This window comes from Ruditapes philippinarum, unplaced genomic scaffold, assembly GCF_026571515.1.
Source record: "Ruditapes philippinarum isolate M1 unplaced genomic scaffold, ASM2657151v2 ctg2071_1_1_1_1, whole genome shotgun sequence".
NCBI classification, from domain to species: domain Eukaryota; kingdom Metazoa; phylum Mollusca; class Bivalvia; order Venerida; family Veneridae; genus Ruditapes; species Ruditapes philippinarum.
The window spans coordinates 100,029-118,648 of record NW_026863960.1 but is presented as its reverse complement, the minus strand read 5'-3'; the positions used below and the strand labels follow the sequence as shown (position 1 = coordinate 118,648).

At 31.7% G+C, this 18,620-nt stretch overlaps 2 protein-coding genes across 2 annotated transcripts; one reads left to right on the top strand and one right to left on the bottom strand.

Moving 5' to 3' along the window:
- The first annotated feature begins 1,316 nt into the window (after nucleotides 1-1,316).
- Nucleotides 1,317-10,943, top strand: LOC132723955 (ribosome maturation protein SBDS-like). The gene is made up of 7 exons (XM_060708761.1): nucleotides 1,317-1,593; nucleotides 5,735-5,864; nucleotides 6,475-6,675; nucleotides 7,284-7,368; nucleotides 9,533-9,618; nucleotides 10,082-10,177; nucleotides 10,633-10,943. The coding sequence occupies exons 1-7, from the start codon at nucleotides 1,460-1,462 to the stop codon at nucleotides 10,663-10,665; spliced, it is 765 nt and encodes a 254-aa protein (XP_060564744.1). The 5' UTR covers nucleotides 1,317-1,459; the 3' UTR covers nucleotides 10,666-10,943.
- A 4,593-nt stretch (nucleotides 10,944-15,536) lies between these two features.
- LOC132723952 (uncharacterized) lies at nucleotides 15,537-17,205 on the bottom strand. Its single transcript, XM_060708756.1, has 3 exons — nucleotides 17,083-17,205; nucleotides 16,433-16,570; nucleotides 15,537-15,918 (listed from the first exon to the last, which is right to left on the bottom strand). Exons 1-3 carry the CDS (start codon nucleotides 17,188-17,190, stop codon nucleotides 15,568-15,570), a joined length of 597 nt encoding a protein of 198 aa, XP_060564739.1. The 5' UTR covers nucleotides 17,191-17,205; the 3' UTR covers nucleotides 15,537-15,567.
- Between the last annotated feature and the right edge of the window lie 1,415 nt (nucleotides 17,206-18,620).

Sequence of the window (18,620 nt, the reverse complement as noted above, 5' to 3'; positions counted from 1 at the left end):
TATCGAAAATTGATAAAAATTTAGCTGTAAGTGAGTGTAAAACAAATGGGCAGAACGGTTAGATACATGCTACAAAGAACACAGTGGAAAATCGAAAACTTACACAAAATTTAAAAAAAGTTTTATGTATGAACCTTATTTCGACGTTATTAAAGATTCTGTTAAAAGATCGTCTCTTATTTAATTTCAAATTAGTGCTCATAAACTACTAAAACTAGTAATAGGAACGGGAAGATATCGAGAATACCGGTCAATGATAGAATCTGCAAATATTGTCTATTATAAGATATTGAAACAGGAAAACACTTTATTTTGAGATGACATCTTTATGATTTTGAAAGAACTTTATTAACTTCTCATATATCTGAAAAGGTACCAAACTTTAAAACTCTAAAAATGTCAGAACCGTTTATTCATATGATGTTTAGTGAGAATGATGATACTTTTTATGTTGTAGCAAACTTTGTCCATAAACGTTTTTCATGAAGACTCGAATTTCTAAAAAATGTAACATCAAATTGAACTTACATAGTGGATCATTTGACTTACTAGTATATACATTTTCTTCTTTATTCGCTTTTGTCATTTAATATACTTTAGTTTCTGATTGTTACAAAGTATTTTGTTAGTTGTGTTTGCTAATTATAATTAAGCCTTAGTTATGTTTAGTTCTGTACATCTTGTACAATATCATTATTATGTTATAACATGTCTGTATTCTATTGGACTTCCTTCAAAGTCTGTGTGCTTCACACCAATTCAGAAAAATGCCCAAATCTATGCCTTTGCTAATTTCATTTTTTTTCTAATTTCAAAAAGAGCTACTTTATTATTAATGGACCTAATTTGATAATTGTACAAATAAACAATTGAAGAGTCATGTATTGAATTCAAATAACTTTAATGACATAAAACAAATAATGCATACATAAATGAGGCATTCTTTCACAAGTGAATAAATATACTGAGTGGAAGAAATGTTATTTTTGACTTTTTGCAATATCTCCAAAAGTCATCTAACAATAAAAAAAATCATCTTGAAATATGAGACTATAACTAGTTCACTTTTACACTCATTTCATATTCTCTAATGTATATACCTTTTTTGTCATCAAGGATAATACACCACATAAAAGAACACAAGCACATAAAGCACATAAATCGTCTTGCATTATTACTCGATGTAAAAGTAATACGATAATTTACAAGTCACACCTTCTCTACATTTATAGTTCTTCTGAACTTTAAAACGAAAAAGAATCTTTTCGCTAAAAAGTATCATTATTTATTTAAACCGGTGCGATAGTATACTTAACTACTTCCGGTTGCGAGATTTATTGAAATATTGGACATTTTCAGATTTTAACGAATTTTCGAGACAGGTTTGTTTTTAGCAAGTGTCAACCAATAAATGACAATATTCCTGTTTCTGTGCCCTAAAGACTTCTTATAGAACAAAATGTCAAGACAGGTGAAACAGCCAGTAGGTCAGAAGAGACTGACAAATGTTGCAATAGTAAGATTGAAGAAAGGTGGAAAAAGATTTGAAATTGCCAGCTATCCAAACAAAGTAAATTCATGGAGAAACAAAGTGTGAGTATAAAAAATTGTGAAAAAAATATCTTAAGGATATTGTTGTAGTATTTGAAATTAGCACTTGCCCAATTTTCTGCCTATCATAATAGCAAGCTCGAAGAGCTGGCCCAAAGGGCCTGCTCGCAAAGCCAGCTTTATGGTTTGAGGCTTTCCCTTTTTCATATTATGAAATTAGCCAAAGCCTATGAACGGGGAAGTCGGTAAAAAAAAGTTCATTTTTCCATTTTAAAGGTGTCATTAGGTATGTCATGCACCGCTTCCATTTTCACTCGGAATATTAGACGATTATAATTAATCTGAAAAGTTGCGATTGTTTGTTAATGGAATACCCCGCCTATTATCAGTGAGTCACAATTAAAAATGGCAGCGCCCAACTAGAACTGACACTGCAAATTTTATTGATAGGTATAGAATTATAAATATTCTTTAAATGTTTTATTTATTTGATTTTCTTTTAAATATACACATGTTGTCTATACCTGGGCAAGCCAAGGCTGGTGCCCGCTTCGCGGTCCCGGCCTTTGACTTCCCCTTATCAGTTGGGCAAGTTAAGATCTGCTTCAAATAAAAAAGGACAATTAACTCAAAATTAGATTTTACCAGTCAAACTTCCAATGCACAGCTTGTTACATGTAATAGTCAAGAGTCAGGTTTCCAACAGTACAGTGAGAGAAAGAAAGAAGAAACCTTTGCAAACTTAGTGAAAGTTATAAATCATACCCTCATGGTAATAATTCAGCAAGGGTTTCATGGGTCAGCAAAATATATATATTCAGGAAGTAAATTCTAAAAAGTAAATGACCCTTGTAGCAAGCTAAATGTACCAAATCAGCTTAGCATGTTAAATCTGGGATGGTGGATGATTTAAAAGTTAAGCCATAGAGGAATTGCAATGAACAATGCCCAGAACTTAGATATTTGACATGTAGCTTTGCCTAAAGCCCCAGTCACATTAGAGCTTACGACCAGCGAAGACCAATTAACGATCACCAGTGACCTCTGGTCGCGGACAATTTTTAAAACGTCTCACGACGATCATAGGTGATCTTTGAAAGTCGCAGGTTGTCTAATTTAGGTCCCACGACCAATTTCAGTCGTAGAGAGGTTTTTGAGCTTGCACAAAAACCTCCTTGCAATAAAACAGGTCACTAGTAATCTTATATGATCTTAAGGCTGTCGTACGATGGTCGTTCGGAAGTGCGACAATCTTACGACAGTCTTTACAAAGTGCCTCCAGTCACTGCTAATCTTAAGTAGTCTTTGGTAATCGTGTGATGGTCGTACGACAAGTTGTAGTTGATTGCATGTTATGTCACGGGTAGTCGTAAGTAATCCCGGGCAATCTTGAGACCATTGTACGTTTACTTATGACCTGTCGTGCGATTGTCAATGATGACTTGTCTTAAGATACTCGCAAAAGTAAATTTATCTGTGCAAAAATGGTTTTGGTCGCAGACAATCGCTGATGATCGTCAGTTTTACAAGTCGCTGGTGGTCGCAAGTAATCGTAAGCTCTAGTGTGACTGGGGTTTTATGGACCTCTAGAAAAGTAATTAACATTAATCATAACCATATATGCAATATTTTCTAGACTGCATTCCAGGACACCTTTTTATGTAGCCCAACAAATTGTGCACTTTAGGGCTTTTTTTATTATATAGACAATGGTCGCCCTTTGCTGATGTCTGTGTAGTATAAGTTTGTTTAGTCGGTCAGTCTTGCAGTTGAAATATTGAGACTATTTTTCATAGAGGTCAGCAAGCTATTTGTTTCTTAAATTTGGATAGTGGTATTACAGATATTTACAACTTGCAAATATTAAGTAAGTAAGTAAGTAAAGTTAATTTATGTAACATAGGCCTCCGGCCCAAAATACAACATAATACAACAAACATGAAATAGCAGTGGTAAAATACAATGAGATGATCATAGATATACATGTACATAGTAAATTGTAATATAAACATTGGTAGACATCATATCAATTTTTCTTTGAAGATATATAGAGATATTAAGAGAATTTCGTAGATCAGTTGTAGAATACACTTTATAATTACCTTTATAAAGTTTTATGTATGTATTTCTTTTAAGTACTGAATTGGCGTTTATATTTAAGTGCATGATCGAGAAAACGTGCGATAGTCTTATATAATGTCACATCTGCGTTTCTTAGAACAGATATAAATTTTTCACATGAAGGATTTTTCACCAATATATCTGGTAGAATATTTTTACGTATAGTATTAAAGTGAATACAAATCAAGAGAATGTGATATTCATCGTCTAAGCCCGTAAAACAGAGAGGACATATCCTTTGATCAATTGGTATATTATTGAAGAATCCAGTGTTATAACCCAAGGGCAGTAAACCGCCTCTTAATTTTACAATGAGCGACCTGTAATATAAATTTTCAATTTGATCTAGGTACGATTCTCTTATAAAGTCAATTTTAATACTTTTATAAAACAACAGTCTACTAGATGAATCAAGAGCCTCCCGCCATGTTTGAACATCAATATCGCGCAATCTTTGAGATAATTCGCGACAGAACAAGCCAATATTTCCTACTCCCTGGTTAATCCATACATGACCAAATCCATTTATGAAAAGAACACGCCTAATTTGAAATGCCCAGCAATCAATGTTATTTTCTGCCCACCGGTATTGGACTTTATAGCATAATAAAGGTAATCTATTTTCATTCATTTTTAGCTTGACTATTCGATAAGAATAAGTAGAGCTATTGCAGTCACCCGAGCGTCGGCGTCGACGTCGGCGTAACCACTTTTGTTAAAGTTTTTGTAATAGTTCAAATATTTTCAAAGTCCATTGACCTATGGCTTTGAAACTTTGCACACTTGTTCACCATCATGACCCCAACCTGTAGACAAGAGGAGGTAACTCTATCAAGCATTTTGACAGAATTATGCCCCTTTTTCGACTTAGAATTTACGTTAAAGTTTTTGTAATAGTTCAAATATTTTCAAAGTCCATTGACCTATGGCTTTGAAACTTTGCACACTTGTTCACCATCATGACCCCAACCTGTAGACAAGAGGAGGTAACTCTATCAAGCATTTTGACAGAATTATGCCCCTTTTTCGACTTAGAATTTACGTTAAAGTTTTTGTAATAGTTCAAATATTTCAAAGTCCATTGAAATATGGCTTTGAAACTTTGCACACTTGTTCAACATCATAACCCCAACCTGTAAACAGGAGAAGGTAACTCTATCAAGCATTTTGACAGAATTATGCCCCTTTTTCGACTTAGAATTTACGTTAAAGTTTTTGTAATAGTTCAAATATTTTCAAAGTCCATTGACATATGGCTTTGAAACTTTGCACACTTGTTCACCATCATGACCCCAACCTGAAAACAGGAGGAGGTAACTGTATCAATCATTTTTTTTACTTTCAAGCACTAAGAATAGTCGAGCGTTGCTGTCCTACCGACAGCTCTTGTTAGAATCCTAAACCAGTATTTGATTGCTTTAAGAACTCTGTTACAATATAGTGAAAAACGGCCCAACTCTCCATATACATACTTATTAGGAGTTGACCAGTTTAATTTTAATGCATATTAACAAAACTTGTTATGTACGATATCAATATCTTTAGCTTAATAAGAAAACCAAATTTTAGAGCCATATGTCAATATAGGTTGTATTTTTGTGTCAAAAATTTTGAACAATATTAATAGAAATACAGGAAGTTGTCCGAATCTGTATAAATTAGTTTTAAGTGAAAAAATAGCTTTATTTGCTTGTTCAGATAATGTTTTTTGACACATATACCATGATAATCTAGACGAAAACACTATTCCTAAATATTTAAAGTAAGACGATACTAATACTAATATTAGAATAAGTCAAAACAGACATTATGTCAAAAATATCAGCAATTTATCTATCTTTTATAAATTTATAAAGCTAACAACATCTGACCAAAGCATCATGGCCCTCCTGTAATGATTTTTCACCACTATTGTTGTTTCATATGATGGCCATTATTGGAGAATTGGCATATACATATACTTGACAAAGTAAATGCCAAATTGACTATTTTTAGTAAGCAACCATTATGTGATACTTCGTTTAAATGCTTTCAATAAATTCAAAAGGAAATTTCTTTTCAGAGAGACAGATATTGATGAAGTTTTGCAGACACATACAGTTTTCACAAATGTTTCAAAAGGGGAAGTAGCTAAAGCTGTGGACTTAAAGAAAATATTTGGAACAGACAATCAGCCTGAAATTTGTTTAGAGGTAAACTTCAAATGATAACAGTGAATATAGTTGTTTGTTGAATTGTATTCTTTATTTTATCTGTATTATTTTTCTACAACTGCATCTTAGTTTAAGAAGTCAAGATACTATAAAAAGGAAAATGCTTATTATGAAATATTTGGAAAAATTCTCACATTAAAGAAAGTAAATGATAAAAGATCAGGTTATATATGTATATCATGATTAATACTTTAGAACCCTTATTTTCTTTAAGGGGAGTTACATTTTCCAACAGAAGGGTTTTCATTAAAGTACAAAGAATGTTAAATTTTGTCAAAATATAAAGAATATTAAAAAGGCTTTAAAATTTTGTGTTGCATTTTGCTGAAAGTAGATGTACCAGAAGTTTTGAAAATTGAGATAATTTTTTTGGTTACTCAAGTTTCCTATTTTGTTGAAGGGAGAAGGTTTGGGGGCATTTGGCATTTATTAGAGAAAATAAAGGACATTGATAAATACAAGTGATAATTTGTTTTTACTTGTTATTTTTGTTCAGCAAATTTTTGTTAAACATTTTAGCAAAAGGTGATCTGCAAGTACATGTGATAACATTTTTTTAAGGAATTAAAGATTTGTTGTTTTTTTCAAGATTTTAGCTAAAGGTGAACTGCAGGTATCAGAGAAGGAGCGTCATGCTCAACTGGAATCTATGTTTCGAGATATAGCTACTATAGTATCAGATAAATGTGTGAACCCCGACACAAACAGACCATATACTGTCACCATGATAGAGAAAGCTATGAAGGAGCTGCATTTCTCTGTTAAACCTACCAGAAATACAAAACAACAGGTATAGTATTTCTTGTTCCTCTTGGATATCAGGAGGGTTGTTATCAGGAGATGGCTGTATGCGAAAATGGCTGGCTTAAATGCATTTAAGGCCTCCTTAAAACGTAAAAAACACACTGTTGCATGTGATAAAACTGAATTTAAGGCAGTCCATCTCAAGAGAACTTTTAACGACTACCCTGTTGGATATCAGATATTGTTTTAAAAAATTTGTGTCTGTTAAACAGTTAAATATGTCAACATGTGAGAACGATTGAAATACATGGTATAGAATGTGGATATTATGCTCCTTGAAGGTTTTTCTTAGAGCATATAATAATTAGTTTAGGACTGAAATGACCTCATAGGGCATTGGGGCTTACACGGGATTGGGACATAGGGCCCTCACTGTAGAGGAATTTCACATCCTTTTAAGGAAATGAGGATTTTTGTCAGCTGACAGCAATACAAACAATGTTAAGTATCACATATTTTATTTTGCAAATACATTGTAGCAGATTTCAATAAGATTTTGTTAAGTGTCTCCTTAAAGCAAATATATATAAGAAAATTGTAAATGTTTATTTGATGTGTTATAAAGCAGTATTGTCACATTTGCTTATCTTTCAGGCATTAGATGTTATAAAACAGTTCACAGAGAAGGAAACAATCAAAATACAGAGAGCTTATATGAGACTTAAACTCACAATACCAGGTAAGCATAGGCTCTTTTTATGCCCCTACATTGTGGGAGCATATAGCGTTGCACTTGTCCGTCCGTACGTCTGTCCGTCCGTACGTACGTCCCAAAATCTTGTGAACGCAACTCCTCTTAAACCGGATGGCAGATTTTGCTTAAACTTTCAGGGATGAACAACCTAAATGTGTAGATGGTAGTAAAGGAAGGAATTATTGCTGCGACCAAATTTAACAGAATTATGGCCCTTTGTTGATTTTTTCACTATATACTATGTAGAAATTTTTTGAACGCATCTTCTCTTAAACCGTGTGGCAGATTTTGCTTAAACTTCCAGGGATGAACAACCTTAATGTGTAGATGGTAGTTAAAGAAGGAATTTTTGCTGCGACCAAATTTAACAGAATTATGGCCCTTTGTTGATTTTTTCACTATATACCATATAGAAATTTTGTGAACGCAACTCCTCTTAAACCGGATGGCAGATTTTGCTTAAACTTTCAGGGATGAACAACCTAAATGTGTACATGGTAGTGAAGGTAGGAATTTTTGCTGCGACCAAATTTAACAGAATTATGGCCCTTTGTTGATTTTTTCACTATATGCTATGTAGAAATTTTTTGAACGCAACTCCTCTTAAACCAGACGGCAGATTTTGCTTAAACTTCCAGGGATGAACAACCTTAATGTGTAGATGGTAGTAAAGGAAGGAATTTTTGCTGCGACCAAATTTAACAGAATTATGGCCCTTTGTTGATTTTTTCACTATATACCATATAGAAATTTTGTGAACGCAACTCCTCTTAAACCGAACGGCAGATTTTGCTTAAACTTCCAGGGATGAACAACCTTATTGTGTAGATGGCAGTAAAGGAAGGAATTTTTGCTGCGACCAAATTTAACAGAATTATGGCCCTTTGCTGATTTTTTCACAATATTCCATATAGAAATTTTGTGAACACAACTCCTCTTAAACCGAATGGCAGATTTTTCTTAAACTTCCAGGGATGAACAACCTTAATGTGTACATGTTGTCAGTGGGGGCATCCGTGTCCTTTGGACACAGTTCTAGTTTGCTTACACACTTGAAGTTCTTTAAATAGTGCCTGCTATGGTCTACATAAATACAATAAAAGATGTCGTGGGACTCCATCTGCAATAACCATTGGTGGAAAGTTGTCATATCATAGTAAGTTAAATTGTTGCTGTTACACAAGTTCAAAAAATTCTTGTTGTTACACAAGTTCAATAAAAATATTGTTGCTATAACACAAGTTCAAAAATTGTTTCTGTTACACAAGTTCAAAAATTGTTGCTGTTACACAAGTTCAAAAATTGTTGCTGTTACACAAGTTCAAAAATTGTTGCTGTCACACAAGTTCAAAAAATTGTTGGTGTTGCACAAGTTCAATATAAATATTGTTGCTATTACACAAGTTCAAAAATTGTTGCTGTTACACAAGTTGAAACATTGTTTCTGTTACACAAGTTCAAAAAATTGTTGTTGTTACACAAGTTCAATAAAAATATTGTTGCTATTACACAAGTTCAAAAATTGTTGCTGTTACACGAGTTGAAACATTGTTTCTGTTACACAAGTTCAAAAATTGTTTCTGTTACACAAGTTGAAACATTGTTTCTGTTACACAAGTTCAGAAATTGTTGCTGTCACACAACTTCAAAAAATGTTGCGGTCACGCAAGTTCAAAAAATTGTAGGTGTTGCACAAATTCAACCATTACAGAATATACTACATTTGGGATTAACCCTTACTCCACTTAATATCTTAAAGGCAAGTTATGTCTCAGAATTTTTTTTCCACTTCTTCAGAAAGGGCAGACGTTAATTTTATACTTGTACTTTTTAAAAAATGGTTGTAAATAATGTTAGCTTGGTACCTGAAGAAAGTAGTAATAAATCTGACATAAATTGTCATAAAAGTTATAAAAGTTGTTCAGGGAATTGGTCAATTGAATGGATACTATAAAAGTAAACTAAAAAAAAAGCTTTTTGAAAAATAAAAGCTATTCTGAGGCATGATGGGCCTTTAAATGGACTTACCTGTCTTTCAATCTTCACAGGACATTTATCGAATTTAGGGAAACTTTCAAAATAATGAACATACTGACTAAATAACAAACAATGCAGACCATCTTTTGATGATTGTCTTTTTTTCTGTTAGGGAAAGAAGGAAGAAAATTACAGCCTAAAATAAAGAAAATAGCAAAGAAAGTTGAGAAAGATGAGTTTGATGATGAACTTGAAATGGTATGTACTATTTTAAAATTAATAAACAGTCATTTAAATTATATTAACAGTTGATAAAGTTACTGGGTTCAACATTACTAGATGTTGTAGATCACTGCAATTGCTAGTTTTGGAGAAGCCAAAAAGACAAAAAAAACCTGCATGCACAGTTCTGTAAAATCAGAAATTTTCAAAAGGGATTAAATTTTGTAAATTGAATTTTTTGCAAAAAAAAAACAAATTTTCACTAAATATCCTGATATCATATAATTTTATCAGAAATGAAAGTAGAAAATAGGGAATATTTAACCTCAGTAAATATTCTAATATGTCGATTTTGTGGAATTTTACCTACGCAAATTATTTGTTATTATTTTTATAATCTGATATATTTTGACAAAAAGTCTAATCATTGTCAAAATCTGTTTCTCAAGTTATATAGATGTCCTCCTAATTGTAATAAATCTCAATATAATAATTACAGGTAGTGCTTATAGATCCTGGGTCATTTAGGGAAATAGAGGAGCTTGTAAGAGAGTTAACTAAAGGCAAGGCACAGATTGAGGTGTTAAGTTTAAAGGTAAATATCTGCTTGTGAAGCAATGTTAACTCTGTTAAAATTACTCTTTTTAACTGTTCTTATTTTTAATATGTGATGAATAGAATATTATATTTGTATTCAATACTAAACTTACTGAAATCATTAAATAAAACAGAGACTTGCAGAATATGATTTTTTATTTAACTTGTTCAATCAATTAGTATTAATCAACACTCATTTAATATCTTATATTTAATAAATGCTATGATTAATTTGGATCATATTCTTTGCTATTGGGAATATTATTAGGATCTACTTTTTCATTCAAACTTCCTTGATGCTTTGGAGTAAAAATAAATCAGTGTAGTATTGATGGTTTGGGCTTCATACTTGATCTTTTAATATACTAGTATTTTGGATAGAGTACTAAGTACAAGTTTTATGCTTGAAGTTTCATTGATCATTTAGCTGTAACTCTTCAAATTTCGTTACAGGATGTTGAAGAAGGAGATGAGTTTTTTGAATGAGAGAACTTCTGACTTAGATAAACAGCAAACTGTTAATTGTTTTTAATCAAGACAGATGTACCTAAAGACAGGTGACAAATAAAGAGGAGAGTGTTCGATAACCAGTATTCCTGCAATACATTTAGCCATTACCCCTTTGAATGATAGTGGCGCTAATAACCATGCCCATGCAACAACCTTAAAGCCATACTAGACACTTTACCATAAAATTGCTTGATGTTACTTTATTTATATTGACACCCCCTTAAAATAACAATGAACTGTCCCAAAATTCAAAGTAGAGCTGGTCCATTATATATAAATAAAGGTGTTTTAAGAATAAGTATTTATCCCTTTACCTGCTATATTTCCATGCTTTGATTTTGAAACAGTCTATTCGATGTTCAAGTGATTTCAGTATCAAAATACATAAATTTAGCTGCCAACAGTATAGACCCTAGACAGACTGCACAGATGTTCAGACTGGCCTGGCTCTATACTGGTGGCAAAGGCTGATCACTTGGTTCAAGCAGGATAAGTTTTTTTGACGGTCACAACTCAATATTCTAAAATTTATGGGTGAAGGGAATGTTAAGTTTAGAGTTACCATTTTGTGTTATTTTATATAAGGTACATGTACACATGTACAGTGTCTATTTTAGGATTTGAAAAACGGGGGATTTTTATCGTAAAGTAAGAATTTATAATATTTGTTGATCATTTTCCTTCTTTCTCTATGTAAAATTCCCCCCCCCCCCCCTGCCTCAGAAAAAATAGGGGGAATTCTCAAAAATATGAGTGAATCCCCCATCCCCCCTCCTAGAATAGACACTGCATGTAATTGATATAGCTGTTATAGTCAACTGTGATGTCATTCTGTGTAAGGGACTGAGTCTGTTACTTGCAAGTCTGTTACTTGCAGAGAAATTGGTAATTATTTTATTAATTGTACTGGTTAGTTATCCAGGAAAACCTGTTAAGTTGATCATCCGCCGATATGACCAAAATCATGTGTTAAAATCGGTTTCGATTAAATATGAACTTAAAGTTCTCTGCGATTATTTTAACTGCTGCTGAAGCGTACAGTTTCACTTGTCCGCATTTGAGGTAGTTGTGAATCCATTTGAGAGATTTTGAATGTATTGTACATTGCTTTGCTGTATGTTTATCATACCTCAACTTTTTAAGGCACATTATGCCTCAGAAATCCATGTTTTGATTCTTAAGAAATGTCAAACATATGTTTAATTATTATTTCTTGCTAAAAAAACTAAAAATTTAATATAGAAAACCCGCTAAACATTGCAAGTTTCTTTTATGACATCTTTTCTGTTATACTGAATAAATAATGAATTAAGAGTATGTTTAATACTCAACAACTGATAAAAAATAGTTCAACATGCAGTGATGTGTTGTAAAGGTAGCAAAATGTAAACAAAGTACCATTTTGACTTCCATACAAAATACTAATTCACTAAATAAACCATTTGCCAACAGTGTAATATGGACTAAAGATATTTTATATATTTGGCTCGTGAGTATTTGTTTTGAAAGTGTGACAAGATACCAAAGATAAAAAAGTTTTTGAGAAATGAAAATTATAGCATTTCTAAGGCATAATGGGCCTTTAAATTATCATTTTTATTTTGAGAGTGAAATTGATATTACAGACATTGAAAATTATTTTTGTATAAAAAGTGTCAAATAGGGATTTTATGCAACTATTACACAACAGGTATGTCTATAGTTTTTCAAGTGATTCTAAAAGAAAACGCATACATAATTATATTCATATATTTTGCCAAAGATGAAGATACAACAAATTATTGTTTGCAACAAAAAATGAATATACTTTTATGTGTTTTGCAGTTTTCTGATTTTCTTGTTATGTTGTTTAAAGTTCTTGTTTTTGTCTGTTCCAGAAATTTTTGTTTGACATTTCTTTGAAAACTATTGCGATATAAAAATATGCATTACTTTTTGTAACAATGATCATGCAAGAATGGTTTAAGAAATAGTTAAGTGCTAATTTAATAGTGGTATTATTACGTTTGTTAATGATTGAAAGTTTTATGTATACATTTATCAGTGCCTATTGTATGAGTATGTATAAATATGTTATGTAATATGCAAGTAAGAAAGTCATGTGCCAGAAATTATACATAGAAAAACCGGCATGCCGCAGCCCAGACTTGAGCACTTGGATTTCTGGTCCAGTATGCTAACCACTACACCAGAGCTGCCATGTGTGTGCGATATATTGTTATTGTTAATTTGCCCTGATGAGAATAATTGTTTCTAGGTCAGCAGCTTATTAAAATGATAAAACACTATTAATGTCAGTTGTTTCTTTTTTTCGTATAATTTTCTTGTTCTGGCATTTTTTTGTTCTTTTTAAGGGGTACTCATTACTGAGATTATGCCATCTTTTGATTTTAAGCTCATCAAAGCACAAAGTTTAAATTGTGTACTTCTGTGATCACTCATCATCCATTGTTAGCCTTCCAATTGAAGTAGCATCAACCTCTTGACCACTAACTTATACAAATGTTATTACACTTATTTGGCAATTCCCTTTTTAACATGTTGAAAGGATTTCCTGTCATGCTGCTTGAAAAAAAAATCATCTCTTTTGGAAAGTGAAACAAGGGTGAAATGTGATTTGTAAAGGTCTAAGAAAAAAAAGTTAAAAGTATGTCTGATTATAATTTTATAAAAAGATTTTTCTGTTACCCTCGAACATGATTTTACTAAAAGTTTGAATACTAGTGAGGCAGAACCTTTCTTCTACAATGAAGAGCAATTTTAGACAGTCATTGCCCTCTTTGTTTAAAGGTTAGTGTACTATATATATTTGTAGTGTTGCATTACATCAATAACTTATATGCGCAATGCAGAAATTCTATGGTGCTATTTTGCTATGTTATTCATTTTATAAAAACATTAATCTAGTGTTTAGTATGAATGGACATTATACTCTAGAAAGGAAGTTTAATTCATTAATCACTGCTTTGTTTTGTGAAAATCAGTTAATTAAAAAAGGTAGTAAGATTTATGTTATTGCTGTTAAAGGTCTTACATGTATATAGTTTTAAGCAGTAGGTGTTGAGTATTACTACCAGATTATTTAAGCATATTTATCACAGATTCTTATTATTCACGGGTATTGACTTGTTGGAAACAATACATGGAGTATTTAATCTGATATCACTCATTATAAAAATGTATTCTGCATCTATTGGTCCTAACATCTGTTACAAGTTATAGATATTATATATAACTTCATAATACTGATAGACTAACATTTTGCATTTTTGAACCTATTAGTTTTTCTAGAATCAATTTAAATACTTATTGCACATTTCAATGTGTTGTCACGTTAATTTTATCTTTTATATTCTACGATATGTTTGACACGAGGAAGTTTACTTATACGCACACTGCCATGTTACATGTATCTTTACTTTTTTACAAGAATCAAAAGAAGAGAAGAAAAAAATGTAAATAAAACAAGATTACAGAAATCGATCAACACTAAGGGCCAATAAATATCATGCAAGGGATTTTGGGTCTGGATGGGAAGTTTTTTCTATTTTTAGAGCTACTTTTCCCTCTATCATAAAAGTCTCTGTATAAGAAAGTATGATAATGATCTGCTTATATATATCAGTCATTATATGTGTATACTATTAGTTATAAAGATCGTTGGACAGGTTATATGGCCCTATATTACGGCTATTTGTAAATATAACCCGAGCGGTTAGGCTAGGGTTATTTTGCAAACAGCCGTTTATATACGGCCATATAACCTGTCAACAATCTTTATAATGAATTTATAATACAGCAAGCATCATTTTTAGAGCAAAAAAGTAAGATTTCTTCATGAATCGACAGCAGCCGTGTATATAAAACTATAAAAACGTCACGATTATCCAACGAAAAATGACGTTACAAACGTGTAGTATTATTATATATGATTATCCCACCAATGTTACAGTTTATAAAAACTTTGGAGTTTTAATTTGTTTTTATTTATGGAAATAGCAACTCTATAAATTGAACTTTCTGTTTAGCACAGTAATGTGATAGGGAAAAAAAGTGTCTTAAATCAATGTTTTACCTCACCTTATATAGCTTTCACAGTTTTAAGCATTCTCATATCTGGCAATACTAAATTCTTGTTACTTTAATAGAAACATATGTTAACATACGTTGTTATTTTGAACTGAAATGCACACTATATTTAATTTTAGACTCTTTAGTAACAAGGTATTATTTTTCATGTTTTTAAGACCACTTATTACTATATTATAATGCCAATTAAATAAAAAGAGTAAACCAAGGAAATTATGTTGTTCTTTACTATCATAAGTTATAATGTGTTAGATTACTTTGCATTAGGTTATCTATTTTTTTTTAAATTGAAAATCCACGAATTTAAGAACCCACGAAAATGCCCATTGTGATAAAACCACGAAATTTCATTAGTGGGCACGAATATAAGTGAATTCGCAGTAAATGGCATAAGAACTGTTGCAGTAAAAAAGGTGTATTTAAAAATTGATGGATTACTTATTAAAATGAATTTATTTATCACAAATAAAACTTCAGACCTTTATTCTAGATTTATCTCAGCTGCTGAATTACATTATCCATGCTGAGATGTTGGAAATTGTCTTACCAAAATAGGTTACAAAATGTTGCTGGTGCAGAATTGAGGAAATTTATGATAATGAAAGGCAATATTCTTTCCAAGTGTCTGACATAATAATGCAAGGGACGATATACAAATCAGTACTTCATTTTCGTAAAATGTTAAAAATGAACAAACAAACAAAAACACCCTTAAGTAATAATGAGTGCATTATTTAATAACTGTTAAATTTCTAAAACCACAAACAAATCTTCAAACATTTTATGATTTCACCAAGAATCAACAGTGTCCCATATATCTTTAGGTAATCTCACTTTGGAGAAATCCTCTCTCCAAAAGTTATCTGGTAAATCATCACAAGAAACGAAATCTTGTTCAGTTAATAACCTAACCACACAATTTGACAGCAATGAATTTAACCTTATTTCACATTCTGTCTTTTGTGGTAACAATTCCAAGATATCTGTATCTTTAACCTGTGTGCCTTGTTCAGTGAATGATTTTGTTATATCAACCATGATTGTACTGACAGGTGCTGTGTTTGTTGGTCGCTCATTTGGCAAGGCATTATAATGACAGTTCAAACAGATTGATAACAGTGACCTCCCCTTATACAATACCTGTAAACAATAATAAACAAGTAATTAATTTGAAAAATAAATTGTTATGTTATATTATTGTGTGTCTAACAATTATACCAGGCCTGGAGTTATAAAACTTTTTTCAGAGTTCTGTCTCAAATCTCAGGATTTTCATTGGGCAGAGTACATTATTTGTGGTAGTTTCTGACCAATCAAATAACTGAGATCTGAGTATGAGATTGGAGAATTCATTTATAACTTTGGCCTCAGGTGTTCAAGATAGCCTAATGAAGATACATGTATTGCATTTAACAGATGAACCAAATGGTTTGTCTTCAACTTAGTGGTACTCAACTAAGGTTTTTAGACATGATGGGACTGGAAATATTTTTTGAGACTTTATTATAATTATACACTTGTATTATGTAATTGGCATAATGCAGGCAATGTCATTTCATATCACTCACTAGTGTAGGATATCCAGTAGGGTAATAGTTTAACATTAATCAGAATCTAAATACACATGCATAGAAAAAAGTAAAGTTAAAGCTACCATCTCATAGGCTTTCTTTTTCTTTACAGATACTGGCTCTGTCAGTGTTGATACCCACTGAGAGGCAGTGACAAACACAAAACCTTCTTGTGTTCGAATTTTACCTAAAGGTGTAAGTGAGGCTCTGTGAGTTCTTCCCTGAAAAAAAAGAAAGCATTTGACATCATAGATTTTGGGAACTAACAAAAAAACCAACAACAAAATAAAACCAACCATTTATTCCATCCAAACTTAATTTGGATATTTTATTAACATCAAACCACAAATGTAATGCTACAGCAATTTGAAATAAGTTTCTTTCATACAATATACATTACTAAAAAATATCAATTTTCATTAAAAGTTTTAACCATGTTTGCAACAATATTTCAGTCATATAACATGTATAATGATTAAAGAATCTAACAGACAATCATTTCTTGGTTCTTTACCAAAAAATGTTTGAACCTAATTTTGTTGCAAGCAAATGCCAACTTCTTCAGCAAAAATCTTTTGTTTTATCAATTGAGAAAAAGTTGGCTTCATACTGTCTTCAGGTCAATCATCATAGCTCTACACCATGAATCTAAACTTGAATTCTATTATAACTCTGGGTACTGACCAACAGGTTTTTTTTAGATTTTTTTGTATAAAACTTAAAAAAGTTATACCTTTGCATAACAGGACAGGACTAACTTTCCAGGAGTTAACTGACCAGATTGTACAAGTTCCTTTAATGTTGGTAGTCCACCCTGCAACTGCCTCTGCAAAATAGACATTAGTAACTTTATTGCTTATGATCACAATTGACCCATATGTAATTACTAAAAACAAACTTGCAGTTTCATGATTCACCTATACAGATGCATTTTTTTTTATCTATCCCATCAAAAATAAATATAAATTTCTGTAATAGAACAATTAACATGATAATGATTATGTCCATCTGTAAGAGATTTAACAATCCATTACATGTTGTTTTTTTTGTTCAAGAAATCCCCCAACATACACCTCACAATAGTTTTTCTCAATGAATTGGGGAAAAGGCATTGAAAAATCATCCTAAACTTGCTCATTTTAGGAAGTAAAAAGCTGGTGTAAATTCAGATTTTACGGAAACCAACATGATTTTTAAGAACATTTCCATTGGGAAGAGGCCTGTGATTAGGCCTGTGATATACAAGATAAAAAATCACTGCCTTCCTAATATTTACTGTGGCTAAGTTAGCATGACCATATATTATTGAATTCAAAATTAAGTTAAAAACTTACTGTGATTCTGTCTGCTTTTAAAAACATTTATTTTCTAGTGGTTTAAAAAGGTTTTACCCGCCGGACCTTGGGTTTTAAAAGATTTTTGTTTAAGCAGTTTGATTCCATTTTTAAACCCGTAAATTGTTTTTAAAACCCTTTTTCTTTTCAGGGCCCCTTTTTTCTTTTTACAGAAACTCTTTCCTGTTGTATAAAATGCATTTTTAGCTTTTGACACCCGTTTTCTTTTTTAGTATGGCATTAACAATCTTTGTGACCCCAGTGCGTTTTTTTGAATTTCCCATTTCCAAACCTGTTTATCAAAAAACTTCTACCTTTTTTTCTTTTTCCCCTCATTTTTTTCTGAATTTTTCTTTTCCCCCTTGTTTAAACAACTGGTAGTTATCAAAATTTTAATTTTTTGAAAAATTCCACTTTTCTTTTCATTCTTTTCGAATATCCTTCACTTCACCATGAATAAAAAACAAAAAAGTTTTTTTTCAGGGGGGGTTGGGGGGCCGGTTAGGAGATATTTTAAATCCAAGTTTCACCGGGCCAGGAAATTTAGGGGGTGACGAAAAACCTCCCAAACATTTTCTGTTTTCTTGTCTAAATTTTTCAAAAAATCTTTCCCTTATTGTTTCACCCTTTTCTTTTTAAATTTTGTTTGATTTTTTCAACGGGAAAATTTTACCATCTGGTCTGTTTCCTTTGAAACTTTTTTTCCCTTTGATCTTTTTTCGCTTACAAAAAAATTAGAAGTTTAATAACATTTGGTTTTTTAGAAACTGAAAAATTTGGCTTTTCTTTATTCCTATTCCACCTTGTTTTTGCTCTAGCCTTCTAGATAAGAACCAATAACCTTGTCCTTTCCTAAAATTGTTTCTTTGGAAACTAGGACACTGATCCTGGCTTTTTTATTAATATCATCCCTTACCCAATATTCCCAACCATAACG